At 45.8% G+C, this 19,939-nt stretch overlaps 1 protein-coding gene across 5 annotated transcripts in view; it reads right to left on the bottom strand.

Annotated features, from left to right (window-relative positions):
- The window catches only part of Adar (adenosine deaminase, RNA-specific), a 28,620-nt gene extending 13,850 nt beyond the window's left edge, over positions 1 to 14,770 (bottom strand). For 4 of the 5 annotated variants that reach the window (XM_005411522.2, XM_013508293.1, XM_005411521.2 and 1 more), the window contains exons 1-6: positions 14,667 to 14,770; positions 6,661 to 8,105; positions 4,123 to 4,306; positions 3,548 to 3,696; positions 2,795 to 2,933; positions 2,483 to 2,673 (exon numbers count right to left, since the gene is read on the bottom strand). In XM_005411522.2, coding sequence (XP_005411579.1) covers positions 2,483 to 2,673; positions 2,795 to 2,933; positions 3,548 to 3,696; positions 4,123 to 4,306; positions 6,661 to 8,105; positions 14,667 to 14,681 — 2,123 coding nt within the window. In that variant the 5' untranslated portion in view covers positions 14,682 to 14,770. The remainder of the gene's footprint in view (positions 1 to 2,482; positions 2,674 to 2,794; positions 2,934 to 3,547; positions 3,697 to 4,122; positions 4,307 to 6,660; positions 8,106 to 14,666) is intronic. The other variant, XM_005411523.2, reaches the window with a different exon arrangement.
- Between the last annotated feature and the right edge of the window lie 5,169 nt (positions 14,771 to 19,939).

Here is a 19,939-nt window from a genome sequence, read left to right on the forward strand (position 1 = left end):
GTCTTTTTGAGACAGGGTCTCGCTATGTAGTTCAGGCTGGCCTTGAGTTCACTTTGTAGCCCAGGCTGGCCTTGAACTCGCAGTAATTCTCCTGCCTCACCTCCCGAGTGCTGGTATTACAGGTGTGTGCCACCCCGCCCAGCCTGGCCCACTTTATTTCTGAGATGGAATCTTGCCAAGTTGCCCAGCTTGGCCTTGAACTTTCTATCTTGCCTCAGCTTCCCCCTAGCTGGAATTACAGGCATGTACCACAATGCCTGGCTGTAGGAGCATTCTTGTACAAGTCTTTTTGTGGCGATTTCTTTCATTTTATGGAGGAGTAAATTATGGATTTACCCCTGAAGGAGAACTGATGAGAGTATGGGATTACAAAATAATGTGTAAGAGCTGGCTCTGTCTGTATTTCCTTTAGTTTTCTTATGAGTAGTACAGATATACAATCGTATCACCTGCAAATAAGGATAATGTTACATCCTCTTTCTTCTTCATGTATTTCTTTCTTTCTCAGCTGGCACTGACTAGCAATTCCTGAATATTGCTCAATAATGAAGATACTGGTGTCTACATCTTCCTCCTGATTTTAAGGAGAACAGTTCTAGGTTCATCATTAAATAAGCTGCTGCATTTTGACTTCAGGTGTGTACTTTTATCATGCTAAGGGGGTATTCAATAATTTCTATTTTATTGATAGCTTTTTTATCTGAATAGATGTTGAATTTTATAAATACCTTTTTAGAATATCTGGAGATGATTTCATGGTTTTTCTCCTTTATCTGTTAATATGGTAAATAATATCCTCACTTGGTCTAATCTCAGCACTGTACTGATTCTTCACATTTTAGAATAGTAAAGATAAAAATTTTGATAATACTGTGTGAATCTGAATATAGCTAGGCAGGAGCCATTCTTATATATCACTGGTGGAAACATAAACTGGTTATTAGAGGAAACACTGGCATATTTACCAAAATTCAAATGCTTATAAACATGTTATTCATTGTAGCATTATTTATAAACAAAAGTTTAGAAACAATCCAAATGCTCATCAACAGGGACTGGTTAATTAAATTGCGGTAAAGCTGTGCTCCCTAGTGCTACCCTCTGTAGCTATATTAAAATAATACAGAGTGGTATGCCAAGTGTTCCATAATACTGTTCTGCAATATTCAAGCTGCTAGTAAACGCCTATATACACTCTGTGTAAAAAATGGTGGAGAGATGTGCTTGTCCATGTTTACACAAAGATGCTCAGGGAAGATTCATAATAACATAAAGTTAGTGGATGTTGACTTAAGAAGGTGTAAATATGAGATGAGCGCTAGGATGATGGATGACTAGATGAGCTTTTAATATTTTTAATAGTCTATTACCTATATAAAAAAATTTAAAATGGAAAAATGTACATAGCTCATGGCCCAGAAATTTCACTCATAAAAATGTACACTACAGTTTTACAGTGTAAGCAAAGACACACAGTACAAGAACATTCATGGAGAAGGTTCCTAGTTGTGTAACCAAAACACCCACGTGTCACTGGAAGTTGGTGAAATAAATTATACTGGAGTGGGGAGTAGCTTCCAAGGTATCAGCAACATTTCACTTCTTAAAACTGGATGGTGGTGCCTGGATCCATTTTAAAAATGTCTTTCAAATCTTTTATTTAATAAATAACACCTCTTCCCCTGGAGAATGAACCCAAGGCCTTCACATTAAGTTACATCTCTAGCCATTTCTTATTTTTTTTTATGTAGCAACAGGGTCTCACAAGTCCTTGAATTACCCAGGCAGGGCGGAAACTTGCAATTCCTCCTACTTCACCCTCCCAGAGTGCTGGGATTACAGGATGTACCATCATGCCTTGCTTTTAATAGATAACTTAAAAACTATAAGTATCTATTCAATGAATATTATGTGGCTGTTAGGTCTATATAGGCAGGTATGTAATGATGTGAGAAACATTGGTAGGAAGAACTGAACAGAAAATATGATGCATGCTTATGCTTTAAAAAAAAAGAGGACCAAGGATGTAGTTCAGTGGTAGAGCACCTGCCTAGCATGCATGAGGCTCAAGGTTTGATCCACACCATGACCCCCTGAAAAAAGAAAGAAAGAAAGAAAAGGAGGAAGGAAAATGTTATACATAGAAATTTCTAAGAGGACTTACGGTAACAGAGGATAGGTCTGGGGAGAGAAACTAGAAATCTGGGATAGAAATAAGATTTTTCATTGTATACTTTCTCAATCAGTTTGAATGGTTTCTATACACCCCTTCAAAAATTAAAATCAATTTACAAAATCCGACAGGCTCATGCTTGCTGAAAAGTGAGTGTACTCTCAAGATAGCTCACCCATGTCTTCTGGGAAGCTGTGTCCACAGGGCTGGCCCCACTCACCTCAACTGGCCCCTCCTGTGCCTCCTGGCTAATGCACATTGTCCCCTCCCCAGGCTGTGGGCCACCCCCACCCAGGATGAGCTACTCACTTCGGCTCGTGAGGAGGTCCGGACTGGTCGACCAGCTTGAACTCAGCAGCGAAACCGTGCGAGCGGGCGTACTCCAGCAGGCCGCCCACGGGGTTGGTGTTCAGGTACCTGACGAGCTCACTAATCCTCCGGATGTTGTTGGGTAACCCTGACTCCAAGGTATCAAGTGATTCCGAGTTCGAACCTCCGGACTAGAGGAGAATTAGCCAAAGAGGAACCAGAATCACATCAGGAAACTGAGGGACTCATGGGCGATCCTATCGCGCACAGCTGCTAAAAACTGGGAACACCTAAGCAGGAAAAATGCCCCACCTGGTTGTCAGCCGCATTGGTTGCTTCCTCATGTAAGGCCTTCATGGCTTCCTCTGCGGCCATCTGCTTTGCTACCTTCTTGCTGGGGGCACTCACGGTGGGGAAAGTCTGAGCTCCTACTGCAACACAGTACTGGAACCTGACAGGAAATGAAGGATAAGGGATGGAAAGGATGGACTGAGGTATGTCTGGCTTGTCAGACTGAGCCTCTGCTACTTGTCATTTCACTCAAGCCAGAGCTCCTCACCACCTCCTGCCCCCAGTGGCTGTTAGCTTGGCTAACTCCCTCCAACATGCAAATACCATCCTAGATTCACCTCTGGGGACTCCTACTTTGTCCTCGTCTTTTTTCTTTTCTTTTCTTTTGGTGCTGTGATTGAACCTAGGGCCTTGCACATGTTAAGCAAGGACTCTACCACAAAGCTACATTGGCCCTGGGAACTCTTTCCTGGCACACGTACGTCTATAGCTACTCAAGCAGAGCTGTTCAGGCAGGCTCTATGCCAACCCTTCCCACCAACAGGGAACTCCAAGCTGCGAGTCTTGCTAATGCTTGGTTCCTTTGAACTCCTAATCTCAGTCTCTCTACTTTACAAGCAGCAACCAGGTCCAGAAGGGCCCCTCCCCCTTTCCACACTAAAACAGAAGGAACTGCTCACTAAAGAACCGTCCACCTCTGAGGGGAGGAGGAAAATGTGTCTTGTCTTTCTCTTTGAGAAAACCTTGGCAGAGAGACATGGCACATGGACGTACTTGGGGTCATGGGCAGGTCCTTCTTTGGACAGGAGGCGGAATTCACAGGAGTTCCCCAATTTGTGCATACACTCGAGCAATGTCGTGACAGGGCTCTTCCCAGAAAACAAGGATGAGGCTGAATGGGTTGGGGGTTGGGGTTCTTCTATCTGGAGAAAATTAGAGATAAGAAGAAAATACAAAACAAAAAAATAAAACTAAGAAAACACTTGTCAGTCCAGCACAGCAGACAGGGTAAAATGGGAGCATTTCTTCTGGACAGCACAATGTTGGGGGCTGGCTGTCCAGCAGAAGGGGGCTGCTGTGGATTGCTGAGGCATAGCAAGAAGGGAAGATTATTCTCCCAGAGAGGCTGATGAGCCTGCAGGTGTCTTTCGTACACTGCGGAAATCCAGTCAGGTGGGGATGGGAACAAAAAGGAGCTGCGTGTGGAGGAAAGGCGGCTGGTGAAATGGATGCTGCCTCAGAAAAGCAGTGAGTTTCTATATCGGGAGTGCTTCCAAGGCCAGTTAAAACCCTGACACACTCCAGACATCAACCCTGAACCAATGTCCCCAGGAGAGCAAGACACCGACCTTCTCTAACTCCATCTCTGTGGAACAGAGGGGTAAATCTTCAGGCTTCCCGCTGTCCTGAGCTTTGGCTTCACGGAGCAGAATTGTCATGGCTTTCATGGCTGCGTCCTGCTTCGCCACTTTCTTGCTGCCAGCTTCGGCTGGGGGAAACTCGCGACCACTGATGACAACCTGGTATTTAAATCTTGGTGGAAAGCAATCAGATCTGTGAACCCTAGGCCACATCCGCCCTCTGCTCTTTCCACAGCAATGTCCACCCCAGAATGTTCTGCTGGACTAAGGACTTTCTGACTTGTAGAGGAGATGGAGGGTAGGCCCAGGAGCTGCTATCACTTGGAAGGTCAGCCTGTCCCATCTTTTTATTTTGGTGAGGATGGGGAATCAAACATAGGGCCCCATGCATGCCAGGCAAGTACTTGTTCTACCACTGAGCTAAACCCTCAGCCCTATTTTATTTAATTTTTTTTTATTATGAGACAGTTTAAATTATGAGTTGTTCGGGCTGGCCTTGAACTTGTGATCCTCCTGCCTCCATCTCCCCATGGCTGGAATTATAGGTGTGTGCCACTGTGGCTGGATTACAGTTTCTTTGGGGGACAAAGTAACTAATGACTCTCGTCATATAGCTCAGTGGAGCAAGCTCAGCAACAGGAGAGTGATATAAAACTTGCCCAGGGGAAACTTAACCATCTCTTAGCCATAAAATAAGAGGAAATCTGTGTAAGAGCTGAGGGGTAAAATCACCACTATAGTCCTGTCAACAACCAGAAGGCCTCCAGCCTAGAGCAACTGTGTTGGACCGGCCTCCTCAAGGGAAACCCTTAAAGAAAGCAAAGGGCTAGAGATGCAGCTCAGGGCTAAGATGCTTGCTTAGCACATACAGGCCTTAGGCTCAACCCTAGCACTGTGAGACATAGCAAAGGTCTTGTACAGCCCAGTCTCACATACCTGACACCTGCCCCTTATCCAAGACCTGATAGGTCTGGAGGGGGTAGAACGGCAGCTGGATATGGGATATAGGCTATAGAAAATCCATATCCTATATGGATATAGGCTAGTAGAGTGGGGTGGAGGGACCTAACTTGCCCTGAGAGTACAACACTCTTCCAGCTTGTTTTGTGTCATCCTAGAGCTCTGCGTTTATCCCAAACCTGAGATGAATGAATCTTCCTTCTTATGCACAAAACCAAAAAGCATTCACTCTAGGCCTCTGGACTAGGCCTGAGCAGCTTTTCTTCAACCTGTTCAATTCTTTGGAAGATCTGAGATTTCACTGAGAAAAATAGGTCAAATTTCTTCTTTCCTAGGTCTTCTGAAATACTTGAATACAGTACTAATGTTTCTTACAGCTGACATCCAAAGAATTACTAAATACAAAACCCATGGTGTTCTCTCAACACTGGCTAGGAGGTGGGGAAAAGAAAGAGAATGCCAGCCACCCAGGCTCTTCCCCAGAGACCAACCTGTCCTGGCCCTGCCAGCTTTTAGGCCGACGCATTCTCTTTTCTCAACAGCTTCCCTGCAATGCTAACTTGGTGTCACGAAGATAGATAAGGAATTAGGGCCACAGCTGGGAATCTTACCCAAGAAACCAGCCTGCATATACACAGCCATGTGAATAAACACAGAAATTTCTGGTCAATGACATTTCAGCCAATGACAGATCACATATACAATGGTGGTCGCATAAGGTTATATTGCCTGGTGATGTAGCTGTGTCAGTTTTTCTCCATCTTTGCACAATGATGAAGCTGCTTAAAAAGACATCTGTCAGAATGTACCACCATTGTTAAGTGACACATGACCACGTAAAGGTTGGTGGCATATCCCATCCTCACTGGTTATCTCTAGCTGCACCCTGCTGCCCCTCAGCACCAGTCTCTGCCAGGCCCACCTACCTTCCTCAATCTGTCCCCTGACCTGTGGGACCATCTGATGCAAGGCTTAGCCAGCTGTCTGAGTGGGGAACCTCTGGTTTCTTAGTTCAGGAGCAGCAGCAAGTGCTAGCCCACCTATCTGTGCAGAGGTGGAGTGTAAAATTAGAATCACACTTTAACAGGCAGGTAGGCAGCCATGCATGCTCCACACCACCCTCGCCCTGCCCGCTTTCACAGTCAGCACAGTTACCCTCCTTCAGTGTGTGCAGCCTGCCCCAGCCCACCTGGTCCTGCACCTGTCTCAGGATCTTAGCTTGGAGGGGGAGGGCAGAGTACACAGGAAGGGTGGGAAGGGAGTTCAATCTCTGTCACGTCTGGACACCTTAGGAGGCAGGCATGACACAGATGCAGGAAAGCCAACTGTGACTAGAGAAGCTTCGTTTCAGCCAATAGAATCAATCTCCTCTTTGTTCAGCCAAGATGCTGGCCAAATCCCTGCTCATTATCTGGAGAAGGGCCGAGAGAAGGTGATTTAGCCCAAAGGCAGAAAAGGAGGAGGAAGAAATGGGGCCACCAAAGAGGCCTGCTCACAAGTCAGCCGAGACCGCGTCCAGAGGCGAGTGCCTGACCCCAACCCGTGGCACAGTTCCTGGTCTCTTACCGAGGTTCATGGGATGGTCCACTCTGCTCTATGAGGTTGAACTCACAGGTCTGACTAGCGAACTGTGCATACTCTAACAGCCCGCTGACGGGGTTCTTCAGCTGGCACTCTGTCAGCTTCTTGTAGGGTGAACACCGTGGCAAGCCAGGGCTGTAGAAGGAGGGCATCTCCATGATGGCTCGGAACTCACCTGGTGCTGCGCGGATACTGTTCAAGTCATCGGGGATGTCATCTGTGGCCCACTGGCCATTTTCAAAGTCAATATACCTTGCTCTTGAGTGGTTATTGTGATAAAACGATGGTTTCAGTCTCATTGGTCCTGGTCGGGCCTCTTCTCTTTCTAACTTTATGACAGGTTCCTGCCCATTCTCCACTTTTGCTGTGGCCATAATGTTGTTTGAAGCATCCGACGGGGGTAAGTGATAGGTGGGGAGCGTGGCATTTCTTTTAGTCTCAGGGACAGCAGGCGGAGTGGCTGCAGGGACACTGTGCAAATTTCTCCTGATGTGCATCTTCTCACGCTTCTTGTCGGTCAAATACCACACGGGAGGTGTTGTCCCTTGCCTGTAGACATCCCCCTGCCTCTCCAAGTCAATCAGCACTGCATTCACATCTCGGGCCTTGGTGAGGCCAATATTTTTAGCCAGATTCAGGGCAGAGGAGTTAGACACATTAAATAGGTAGCTGCAGATTTTCTCCTTGATCTCAGCCATGTCAAAAGGCTCAGGAGGGTCTTCTAAGTTAGATATGGAGTTTTCGTCCTCAACTTCAAAACTAGGCTGTGGGTTTGGGGCTCCCAGGCTGTGATTGTCTGGTCTCACAATTTCATTGGGCTTGTTCCGGGTTTGAACTGAGACTGCAATGCTCCACAAAGGGGGTGTTCCTGTCCACTTCTGCAGCTTACCCTTCTTTGCCAGGGAGTATAAAATGTGATTGACTTCCTTTTTCGGCAGCCTGAACTTCCTGGCCAGATCACGTGCTGTGGTGGCTGACTGCTCTCCAAGTTCCTCCAAGAACTCTATGATCCTCTGCTCCTGATCCTGGCTGATGCTCAGTTTCTGGAACTGTGAGGAAAGCCTATCAACACCTCTCCATGGCACTCTGCCGTGTGGTGAAGTAAACTGGGATCCTACCTGGAGCCCTGGACTTTGGAAAGGCGTGATCTTGGGGACACCGCTAATCTCTAGTTGCCTGTCTCCAGCAGGTGGTCCTGGATGCCTTGGCAGGAATTCTGGGAGGAGTCCTGGGAAGAATGGTAGTGGTAGTGGCAGTAATGGTTTCTGTTTTATAGGCAGGGGCACTTCTGGAAGCCGGCCCCTGAGAAATTCTATTTGCTGGAGTTGGAAATTGTTAAGGTTCGGTGCTGGCCCCGATGGCTGCTGTATGGCCTTGTTATGTTCATGGTCCTGGCTGGGGTGGGAACGGTGTCTGTAGAGGTAATACCCCTGCGGGACAAGATGTAGGAAAGAAAGTGAATAGCGCTACAGTGGTACGCTGGAGACCCCACCAACCCCTGCCTGGGAAACTGCCCCTCATGCCTAGCTAGGGTGCCTCAGCCTCCTCAGAAATACTGACAAGGGGCTGCCAATGGGAAATGAAGCAGGAGAGAAAGCCCACGGGACTCCCAACAGCACACAGAGGTTCGGCTCCCTCAGCACAGCTTCTCCATGACCTAACTTATTCTCTCCCCTCAACAGAATTCAGGTGGCTGAGATGGACCCTTTCTACTTTTCTCAAAAATCCCTCTTGTAAAAATCAGGAAAACAAATAAATGGTTGTTTTGAAAATAAACAAAAATAGAATTATGAAAATGGCAGGGGAGTTAAGGAACTAAGGAATCAATGAGACCACCCTCCTTAAGTCAGCCTACCCACCCCCCAAGCACCCTTGTCTCTGAAATCTGTCACCCAGCTGGGCATGGTAGTGCATGGCTGTGATTCTAGCCATGCACTTAGGGAGGCTGAGGCAGGAGGATTGATGCAAGTTTGAGACCAGCTTGGGCTACACAGTGAGTTCAAGGCCAGCCTGAACTATATAGCGAAACCCTGTCTCAAAAAAACAAAACAAAACAAAACAAAACAAAACAAAACAAAACACCCAAACTGTCATCTGGATGACTGTGACAAAAGCAATGTCAGATAGCCCGCAGGGCATCATGCCAATTTTGTTATGCTTACAAAACCTAAAAGGTAACATCAGAAATAAAAACCTATGTGAATGTCAATGTAAATACAAACAGAAGTCCACTACAGAAATCATCTTTGCTTCAACTGTCATACCCAAAGCAGTCTCCACACATGAAAAGTGCATACTCCATAGAGAAGTATCACTCACACCAATAGCATGTATCCTGTCCTTTTTTGTAGGGCACAGTTGACATCTTTTTGGTTTTCTTGTGTAGTAGGTCTCTATGATGCTGCACCTGCCTGTTCACCTGTCAGCTGACCACTGTGCTCCACATTTTTGTGTGTGTAGTTCCCAGAGTAGAAACATTTTGTTTTTCCTCTGCTATAAATGATCTTGAGTCCCAGTCCCAACCTTCTAAGAAAATTTCTCCATACTTTGCACTTGTTATTTTCTTTGTAAACTATCACACTATTTATACCACACGTGTTTAGGACTGAGTAAAACACAACCATTGTCCAACACTTTGCGTCTGAAGTGACATCATAGTTGCTGCATAACTCATCCACAACATCTACTCTGCCTTTGGTTTTGTTGTAGAAAGTTACCATCTCAGGCTTCCTTCCATTTTGTCAAGGTTTCCCTATTAATAGTTCCATTACGGTGCAATGTTGACACAAGAGTACCAGTTTGTTTTTCTCTGTCATATACGAATCCAGTGTAATCTCTCTGAATTCCAAAGACTGTACTATACAATTCTTTGTTTTGAAATTGCAGTATTTCATTTGGAATTTCTGCTGTTTCTGTGTACAATTCCTATGCTGGTCAACTTGTGCTTTTAGCAAATGTAACATCAACTGGAAACTGGTAAACTAATCAAACGTCATGTTCAATTAGTTTGGGAGGTGGGAGCAGCAAGTCTGTTCACATCATTCAGTTTATTATTGTATGAAGGAGGATCTGGTGGCTGAGTTCCAGAATAAATTGAAAGCATAATATGTCTTCATATCTACAAGGGCATAACTTTTTATGCTGTATTTTGAAGGGGTTTTTTTGGGCATATACTGTGTAAAGGTACATCGACCACGAAGTGCTGCAATATGTGTTCATCAGTAGTCATGTATTCAGGTGGTATGTAAATTGCTAGACACCTACCTACAAATCTCTCCAACATGAGTGGATAGCAGCCAGATTATCAGTTATTTTTCTTTCTTGGCAGAGAGTTTTGTCATCAAACCTCAGGTAAAAACCAAATGTCTTCAGTGTCAAAATCAAATGTCCTCAGTGTCATCATTATTCTACAAACCTCAAAGCCACACCCATTGCTTTTCCGTAAGTCTTTAACATTCCTGTGATGACCATGAGAAAGTCCTGCAAACATAGCAGACCTATGATGCTTTCAGTTGAGTTAGTGAAGTGTCATAGTAAATACATTTTTGAGTATAGCTACTGCTGCATACAGAACATTTTACTTGTATTTCAGCATTTGCATATTTCAATTTCATAACATCTTGTAGTGTTTCATCTGTTACAAACAATTTCCAACATTGACTGGCGGTGCTGGCATTCTGTCCAATAGGTTTCACCTGTGCCAAGATCCTCACTATATGTTTGGACCTAGTTCTAATGTTGTATCATTCTATTTGGTTGCGTGACCATCTTGTGCCATTTTGACTCATCAAATATGTACTCACATTGCTGTTTTTCTCATCATCTCAATCAAGGAGGTCCACACTTCCTGTGTCTGTATTGGTCAATTCCTACTCCATTTCACCATCACGGGACCTTCGGCTCACAAGGCCGAAGTTAAAGTCATTATCATCTTCATCTTCCATGCATGAGTCCCCTGATGATTCACTTAATGACCTAAAACTTGCAAATCTGGTTTTTCATGTGCCATTGTACCTTACTGGGCTACTTCTACCAGAAAAGTCAAAATAACCCCATATTCCATTATGGTGAAGTACATGTTTACATAGCAGAATAGTGTGGGTGTATTTTATTCTCCATGATGCTCACAGAAACAGACATAAAACCTGTTAGACGGAGAATAAATGTTGACACTTTTACATGTGTGCATACACCTTGCCATTCTCATACCAAGTGGGTAAACACAAATATTGCTTCCTGTATCCCCTAGGCACAGCTACTGAGACAAGATGCACAGTTGGCTACTATTATGCTAAAATACAAATTTACAAAGAAAATATGGGCCAGGTTTTCTTAAAAACCCAATGTTATGTCCTGTGGCTAACTGAATGACCCTGTCCCCTATCCTGGTCTCCCAGGGTATAAAAAATTTAACAGAATGATCTCCGAAAGGCAAAGGGCTGCAGGACCTCAGAGACTCATCTGCTTGCCACTGGAGTCCCAGGAGGTCCAGAATTTGGTTTTAAGGAATCTGGAGGATTTCCTTGTAAAAATGGCACGATGTCCTCCCTCTTCTGTGTGGTACCCAGGCTCACCGGGAAGTGTGAAGCTGACGGGTCTATTCTTCCCTCTCAGCCCACCCTCCTCTCTTAGCTGCTCCAGTACCTGCCTCCGCTGCCTGACCTTCCGAACCTCGCTGTTCAGGTCACAGGAGGCCCCAGTTCTCATTCACAGCTGTACATTTTCCAGAACACCAAGCCACTGAGAACCTTCCTGCACTGTCCACTGGAGAGCAGTACAGATAGGAGGTGCTCATAGGAGTAGTGGGTCGACAGTATCCTTTACCTGGGGCTTGCACACCTGGGAGCAAGCCCTGTGTTTATGTCCCCTCCTCTAAGTCCTCTGAAGGCTGCAAGGCAGCTGTGCCCCTTTCTTCAACAACTGTAGCTTTCCAGTCCTCATGTCCCATCACAATGAGAAGACTTGAATGTTCTAGGCAGTCACTCTCAGGGGATCCTGGCTGTGTGGTTCCCTAACTTCTATGCCAGTGAACTCCACCTCCACCTTTCTGCTACTGTTTGGTTTGTCCAGTTGTTCACTCAATGCCACTGTTGCTTTAATCCAGGCCACCACGAAGTCCTCAAATCCTGAACATCTCTTCCAGTGGCTAGTGAGGATATTCTGGAAAGAGCCAGGTAAGTCTGCCATTCTTGTGCAAAAGCAGCCACACATGATTCATAGAACTTTATTAACTATTTACCATGAGACTTTATTTACAAAAACATGTAGAGCACTGGATTTGGTTGTGGGCTGTAGACTGCTAACTCTTGTTCTCTTCTGATGACGATTTCCCTATGTCTCTACAACTTCCATTCCTAACTCTGCTGGAACCTGCTCCTCATTGCACCCTGCCACTTTTATTTCTTCCCCATTCTGGCTTCATATAGCCTCACCCTGCCTTGAGCTCATGGTTGGCTAGGTTGATTTCACCTCCCCCAACCTGCACTAGCCCTCTTATACAACTCAAACCTGTATGATCTCCAGTGACTACAATCTGTACTTTGTGCAGAAGCTTAAGATCTGAATTTCCAATGACTTAGGTATCTGTCAGCTGAGATACCCTGCCGTAATCTCAAATGCCACATATTCTGAACCAAATTAATCATTTCCCTCCAAGACAGCCCCCTCTCCTGTTTTTATTACTGTTGATGGCTTTCTTCTCCTCTTAGGTTATTACAGCTAGAAACCTGAATCATCTCCACCGCCTGTCTACCCCCACCTCCCAAGGTCTCACCAGGTAGCTGACAAGGCCTGTCTTTTCCACCACCTCTATACTGTCTCTGAAATATGTCTTCCAATTCCAGCCCCTCATTACCACAAAGGTTCCTCTCCATAAACACCTGTTACAGCATTTACTTTTATCAAAGCTACTAGATTTTAAAATATAACAACGGTACACACAGACTACAATATATTGAAAAGTAATTAATAATACCAGGCTCTAGAAATTATGCTAACTTCACTCCTAACCTTCATAGCATAATACTTATGAGGTTGTAGCTGACTCTCCAGTGAGTTCCAGGGGAACAAGAACACCCCAGTCACCTTTGTTTCCCTAGCACCTGGTGAAAAGTTTATAGTGAACCAACATTTGTTGAGTTAATGGCTGCATGAACAAGACATCCCCACACACGCAATCACATCCCTCCTTTCTAGTCTTGTGTACCTAGGCTCCATATTGCTAGGAGCAGAGGCGACAGAGTATCCAGCCCACAGAACTGAATTACGGGAACTTTAGGGATTTTCTAATTAGCTCTTAAAGTGACCTTGGAAAAAGAACTCTGTTTCGGGCCAGTATGGTAGCACACAACTGTAATCCCAACACTTGGGAGCCTGAGGAAGAAGGATTGTCATGATTCTGAGGCCAACCTGGGCTACATAATGAGTTCAAGGGCAGCCTAAACTACATAGGGAGACCCTGTCTCAAAAAACAAAACATAACAAAACAAACACAAAAAGTAAAACAACAACAAAACAACAAAAACCCTAACTTTGTTTCAAGGTGGTGAAAGTCAATATCCAGCTATATCATTTCTAGATTTAAACTGCTACTCTCAGCCAAAACCTGGCAGATACTTGAGTGTCCACGTTTAAAAGAATTGACAAAGTTACAATACACTCATGCTGTGGAACAGTATTCACATGGCTTTTATAAATATGTGATAGACTTAGGAATATGTTAAATAAAACAACAAAAAAGGCAAGTTGCAAGGTAAATGTCTGTTATAATCTCTGCTACTGTAAACAAAGGGAGAACTTCGTGTGTTTTTTTTTTTCTCTTTTGAAAAAGGGTCTCACTATGTAGTTCAGGCTGGCCTTGAACTCACTTTGTAGCCCAGGCTGGCCTCAAACTCACAGCAATCCTCCTGCCTCCGCCTCCTGAGTGCTGGGATTACAGGCATTCACCAGAACTTCATGAATACACACACACACACACACACACACACACACGGGAAAAAAAAATCTATTAATAGCTACTTTAGGAGGTAGCAGAAGTAGAGGGAAGGAGATTATTAATTTTGTGTTCCCTACCCCTGGGGTCCCCTAAAAACCACGCTCCTCTTGAGCACAGTCATGTGGACAGCCGCTGAATGGTGGTCATTCCTAAAATCCTCAAGGTCACTTCTCTCCCACTTCTTGTCTATGTACTTCGCAAACTTTGCAACGTCATCTAACACGCATTGCCTCCAAAATTTCCCTTTAACTTTTCTATTTCCGGTCGAGAGACGCCCCTTGCCTTTACCACCTCGTCTTCCAGAGTGATACTCTGGTATATGTGAAGAGATGCTTTTCTTTCATGTCTGCTGTCTCTCATCCTTATAAAGAAGAGCTTTTAAAAATGTACACACATTAACAGTATGTAACCACTTTAAAAACTGAGGTGTGATTTGCATATAGTGCAGTTTACCCTTTTAATGTACCCTGAGTTTTAACAACCACGATGCAGAACACTTCCACTTCCCCCAGAAGTTTCCTCGGGGCCCTCGGCAGTCAGTCATATCCCCTCCCAGCCCTGGCACCCACGGATCTGTTTTCCTTCCTACAGCTTTGTTTTTCACAATGCCATATGCATGCACACAGTCTGAAGCCTCTTTAGTCTGGCTTCCGCTCAGCACCTCGCGTATGCGAGCCTGTGCGGCTGCACGTATGCGCGGGGTTGCTTCCAGGACGGCCATTTGTGTTTTCCGGTTTTAGCTATACTGAATAAAGCTGTTACAGACTTCCTCCTACAGTTTTTCGAGCTGGTTTTAGTTTTCCAAGGCTCTCCAGAGGTGAAAAGGGTGCCGGAAAGATTCCTAAGTGGTGAAGGCGGTGCTAGCCCGGCCGGGGAGGTGCAGAGTCGTGGGGTCTGCGGCTGGGAGGAGGCTGAGCCCCGCTACGTGGAGTGGCGGGCGGTTCCCAGCCTCCCGCGCCGGCTCTGCGGAGCTGAGGAGGAGAGGCGCCCCGCTTACCTGCCGCGGGTCCATGGCGCACACCCGCCGCGCATCGCCCCGCACGGGTCGTCTGCGCAGGCAGCAAGATGGCTCTGGCTCAATTTCGGTTTCGTTTCCTTGAAAAGCCGGCCTCCGGAAAGTTTGACAGGAGGAGGGGTTTGGGCTGAGCCGCCATAGCGGCCGCCCGCCTGCACAGCGTCACCCTGTTACAAACTGCAGCAGGTGTTACCAACAAGATAAAGCAAGCTGCCGGGAGCAGTGCAAGACCCACATCACCAACGACGGTAGCGCTCCATCAGCCTCCTCCCCGCCCCCCGCAAGGGTTAATTAACACTAAGCACGTGCCTTCTGTCCCTTGATCTTCACAACAGCTATGCCAGGGAGGCTTAAGCCCACTTCGCAAGTGTGGAAACTGAGGCCTGACTGACTCCGTGAAGCTGCTAACTCGGGCAGACTGCGCAGAAAGGGCACTTGTGGTTGCTACTCCACCCCCCTGGGCTACACCACCTGGTATTATGGAGGGAGGGCACAGTTCACTTCATGCCAAGCTGAGCTAACTGCTTCCTTCCAACTGGAGCTCTCCAGTTTTGCCTCCAACTGCCCAGGAGACAAATGTCCCTTCCTAGCAGCACCTCCAGCCCATGCCCTATGGCCTCTGTCCTCTCGACCATCCTGTCTGGCACTCCCAACTTTCACGTTCTCCAGAAGGCTGGGCTTAATTTGTTCTGTGCCTTCACACATTCTGTTCCTTGGCCTAGAATATATTTCTTTGCTGCTCCTTCTGGTGAAGCCATGTTTCAAACTAGGCTTCACCAACTGCACCCTGGGGAGGCCTAGCCTCGGAGGAGCCACTGCCTTTGCGGCTCCAAGTTCTCGGCTTCCCCTTGCTCAGCACTTCCCCCTAACAGGACCCTTTCACATTTTTGTGAAAGTGCCTTGTTTGATCATTTCACAAAACTCTCCTTGAGCACAGAACATGTGCCAGACACTGTCAAAGCACTGAGGCTCTAACACCAGAGCCAGATCCAGTGGCAGTCAGTCCGTCTGGGGGAAATTACCCTTATGCATGTACTGTTTATTTATCTGCCTTTCCAGCTGTCAGGCATTGGGGAGAGGGGACTTACATCCCTATGTTCCCCTGAACAGTGACCCTTAGATGATAGAGTCACTGGATAGTTGAATGAATAACAGCACTCAGTAGGTAAAACCATGGACAAAACAGTTGGTGAACTTCGTAGGAGTAAAATACAAATATCAATAAGCATACGAAAAAGTGCCTGACCTTGTTACATCAGGGAAATTCTCAGGAAAGCCCTAGTGAGTTACGACTGCCCAGCCACTGGGCAGGCACCATGAACACTCTGATCAGACCAAGAGAAAGCAAGGGTGCAGAGCAGTTCCTTATCACTTCAGGAAACCAGAATGCCCTTACCTGGGAAAGAGGACAGTGCATAGGCTCTACAGAGCAGCCACGCAGCCATCCCACTCTCCAAGCAGGATTCCGGAGAAGAGTCCACAGACACATCGTTTGTAACAGCTCCCAAATGCTGGAGACAACACAGCCACCAAAGGTAAAATGGTAATGATGGTGACAGCTCCCTGGGATGACACATTACACAGCAATGACGCTGAAAGAACTACTACCATGTGCAGCAAGGTGGGTAGGTGTCAAAGTACCACAGGGAGAAGCTGAGTGCATGCTATGTGTGGTTCCACTTACATCAAGTCCCAAACCAGGCAAAACCAAATGATGGCACACACTGCATAAAAGCAGGATGCTGACCGCTAGGGAAGAAGGAGGAAGTTGTGACTAGGAAAAAAATATATGGTGCTGGTTGATGTTCTTGTTCTTGACTTGAATAGTGGCTACACATGCGTTCTATTCAAATAATTCATTGTTATATTTTATTCACAGTTTTATACACTGTATTTCACAATTTTAAAAAGATAAAACAACCAGCTCTTCCTGTAGCACTGCACCCACCTCCCCATGTTCTTTTCTCCGTTTTAAGCAACCTGAAGCAGTCCTTACCTCTGCTTTCTTGTTCCGGGCTGGACAATCTGAAAGCATTTAACTGTTCTTCAGGAATGATCTGGAAAAGGTTTCATCCCAATTGCAGCACAGCAGTACTGCTGCCCTTGCCCTTTCAGTCTAATGTAGGATGGGCCACTGAGGCAGACGTGAGCAATTTCTTTCCTCCAGAGAGGGTTTGTTTGTGCCTTGGAGGATAACTAATGCTGTCACTTAATCTTAGCAGCTCAAGTAACTTAGCAGCTCAAGTAGACTTATTCATAAACCTTTCATCTTCTCCCCTCAGGAATTGTTTTAACTCCCCCAGGGTTGCAAGGTGGTGATGTAAATCTTTGTACTATTGTAGGGATTTAACAAGCTGAATGAAGCTCTGAAAAATTAACCAAAGGTAATTTCTGTTTACTGCAGAAATCTTCACAAAATACAGCTAATCTTCACCATTAGTCCTCCACTGTCAATTCACTGCTTCTTGCCTCCACTTCGAGGTCTTCCTTGAGCACGAAGGCGCCAGAGCACACAGGTGGCTGATCCTCTCCCACAGCAGATGTTCCTGTGGTAAAGCATGGCTCACGTCCCAGGTGCAAGAGGGCCTCCTGCAGGCCTTGGAGGGAGCCCAGCCACCATGTCTCACGTGTATGTGCCCCTAGGACTTCTTATTAGTAACTGCCCACATGTGTAAGAGGTGACTGAGGACCACTTTAGTGTTGGTGCTGCCAGCAGTCTAGCTTCTTCCACGTAGCACTGCCAGGCTCCAGCTCCTTAGACACCTTCTGGGCCAGACTGGGAAAAGATTTGTTATCAGGGCTACTGAGCTAGTTTTAGCTCCAGTCAATCCCTGCTCTTCTTACTTTTTAACTCTAAATAATGATTAGTCTGGCTTTGTAATTATTAATTTGGTTTGCTGTGAATTTTCTGTTTAACCTCACTGGTGCAGGGATGCATATTTACAACAGCTTTTAAGTCGGTAATTTCCTGTAACCAGACTGCTCTACACAAACAGGCTTCATCCAGTTGGTTCACTTATGTCCCTAACGCTAAAGCAGACGTCTGCAAACTCCTTCAGACTCATCTAGGAACACTGCTACGGGAATGTACTGCTTATGCACTTATGCTGCTTAGACTGCTCGCAACATTACCAGAGCAAGTAGTAAATAGGTATTTTCAAGTATTCCAGCATTATTTTAGAAGAGAATATGCACATAAGTAGACTCACATTTTCATCCAGGCTTTTAGGAAATGGGTAATAAGCAACTGATACAATTGGTATGCACAAACTTACAGGCCTCTTTTTGTATTTTTTTTTTTGGTCTTTTTGAGATAGGGTCTCACTCTGCAGTTCAGGCTGCCTTTGAGTTCACTTTTTAGCCCAGGCTATGTCTCAAACTCAAAATAATCCTCCTGCCTCAGCCTCCCAAGTGCTGCGATTACAGGAGTGCACCAACACACCCAGCTAGGCCTCCTTTTCTGTTCTTCTCTTCAATTTTTTCTTTTGGATTTTCTTTTTGCTTCTGTTTATTCTACTGAGTCATCTACTATTCCAGCAACACTCATTTTCGGAATTCAGAGTCTTCTCTGTAACTCCACTTGCTCTACTAACTTGCAAGGCTTCCAGAAGGCACAACAGTGAGATGTCTTTTTTTTTTTTTGTAATCAAACTCAGGACCTTGCGCTTGCCAAGCAGGCACTGTGCAGCTGAGCTATACCCCTGGCCCCTTAGAACTGGCTGTGAAGTTACAAGAAAGTGAAAAATGGGTCAGGGACCCCCAAAAGAAGCAGTCTCTGAAGCGGTTTAAGTGCTGTACTCAAAGTTATACAATAAATAAAAGAAAAAAGGTAGTATTTATCAACTATCAGTATGTGCAAGCATTGTGTTAGTATGTTAACCATATAATAAAGACACAGGATTAGTAATCATGTCAAAACAATATTTAAATAATGGCCAGCAGACCTGCATAGAATATTCCAGGTGCATATAACCAGTTAATGTACGTACATTTAATCTCATGACTACCTTACAACGGTGGCCTATACAGCTCGAGGCTTAGGCATCCAATCCTGCCATCTTAAACTGCCTGTCCTATGATAGCGTGGTCTTGTGCACAGAACATGACTGACTGCTGGTGTGGCTCTGGCCCACACAGAGAGGCTCAGCTACTGGCCAACAATGGGGCTCCACTGCGCTAGGACCCTAAAGCAGGCAGCTCCAATCCACCCTTGCTTTTTCTTCGTCTTTGTCCCCAACAGATCCTCGACTGCGAGTGGCCAGACTCAAATCCAGTTTCCTGAAAGACAATGTCCCCATCTGCACAGCTTATAGTAAGCAGAGGGGACAGTGTACTCCTACTCTAGGCAGGGTTGACAGCAGCCTGACTGGGCCTGGAGTTCCCCACTGTTTCCTGAGAGGCAGGCTGATTTTACTAAGAAGCAATTTGTGGAAAACCAATTTGCCAAACAGCCAATTCACTAAATAACCAATTTATGAGGCAACCAATACACTGACTGTACTTTTTTTCTCCCCAGTCTTAATTGACCAGTTTTCATATTGTCTTCATAATAGAATGTGGAAGAAATGTATGCTGGCACCGCCCTGAAGTCTGAGAGCTGGAAACTGAGGAGGAATCTGGGAGCGCCAGGGGGTGAGATCCAGCAGCTTCTGTGAGGTTTCTGCAGTAACTTCCTGGGAGTTGGCAGACAGCCACTTCAGTCCACAGTCTTCTTCCCAAAGGGAATTCGTAAAGCTTTGCCATTTCTCACTTGTCTTTGACTGTCTCCTTTTCAGTATTGACAAGTTCATAAAATCTCTACCTACGCTGAGAAGGCGGCCCTGCCACGTCCGAGTAGAAGTAATGTGAAGATGCTGGCTTTCAATAGCAGATGTGGGCTGTGCCAAGAACTGTCCATGGCTACCAGGAGCCGGCAAGGCAAGGAGTCGGGGGCTCCCCAAGAGCCTCTAAACGGAGCAGAGTCCTGCCTATGCCTTGATGTTGAACTGGTGGACTGATTTCAGATTTATGATCTCCAGAAACTGGACAGAATAAACTTTAGCAGTGTTTCGCCACCAGTTTGTGTCAATTTACTATTGTAGCCATAGGAAACTAACACAGCATCTTGAGGAAGTGCAGAGCAGGGAGTGTGCAGCTGGGAGTTTCCACACGGAGGGTGTCAGAGGGAAGTGCCGAACTGGCTAGCTGTCACAGACAGCGCAGGCACAGCGCTATGCTAAACAGTATAGCCAACTCACACTGTCCAACAGAATTAT

Source organism: Chinchilla lanigera, unplaced genomic scaffold (genome assembly GCF_000276665.1).
Source record: "Chinchilla lanigera isolate Chin_1 unplaced genomic scaffold, ChiLan1.0 scaffold00144, whole genome shotgun sequence".
Classification (NCBI taxonomy): Eukaryota; Metazoa; Chordata; class Mammalia; order Rodentia; family Chinchillidae; genus Chinchilla; species Chinchilla lanigera.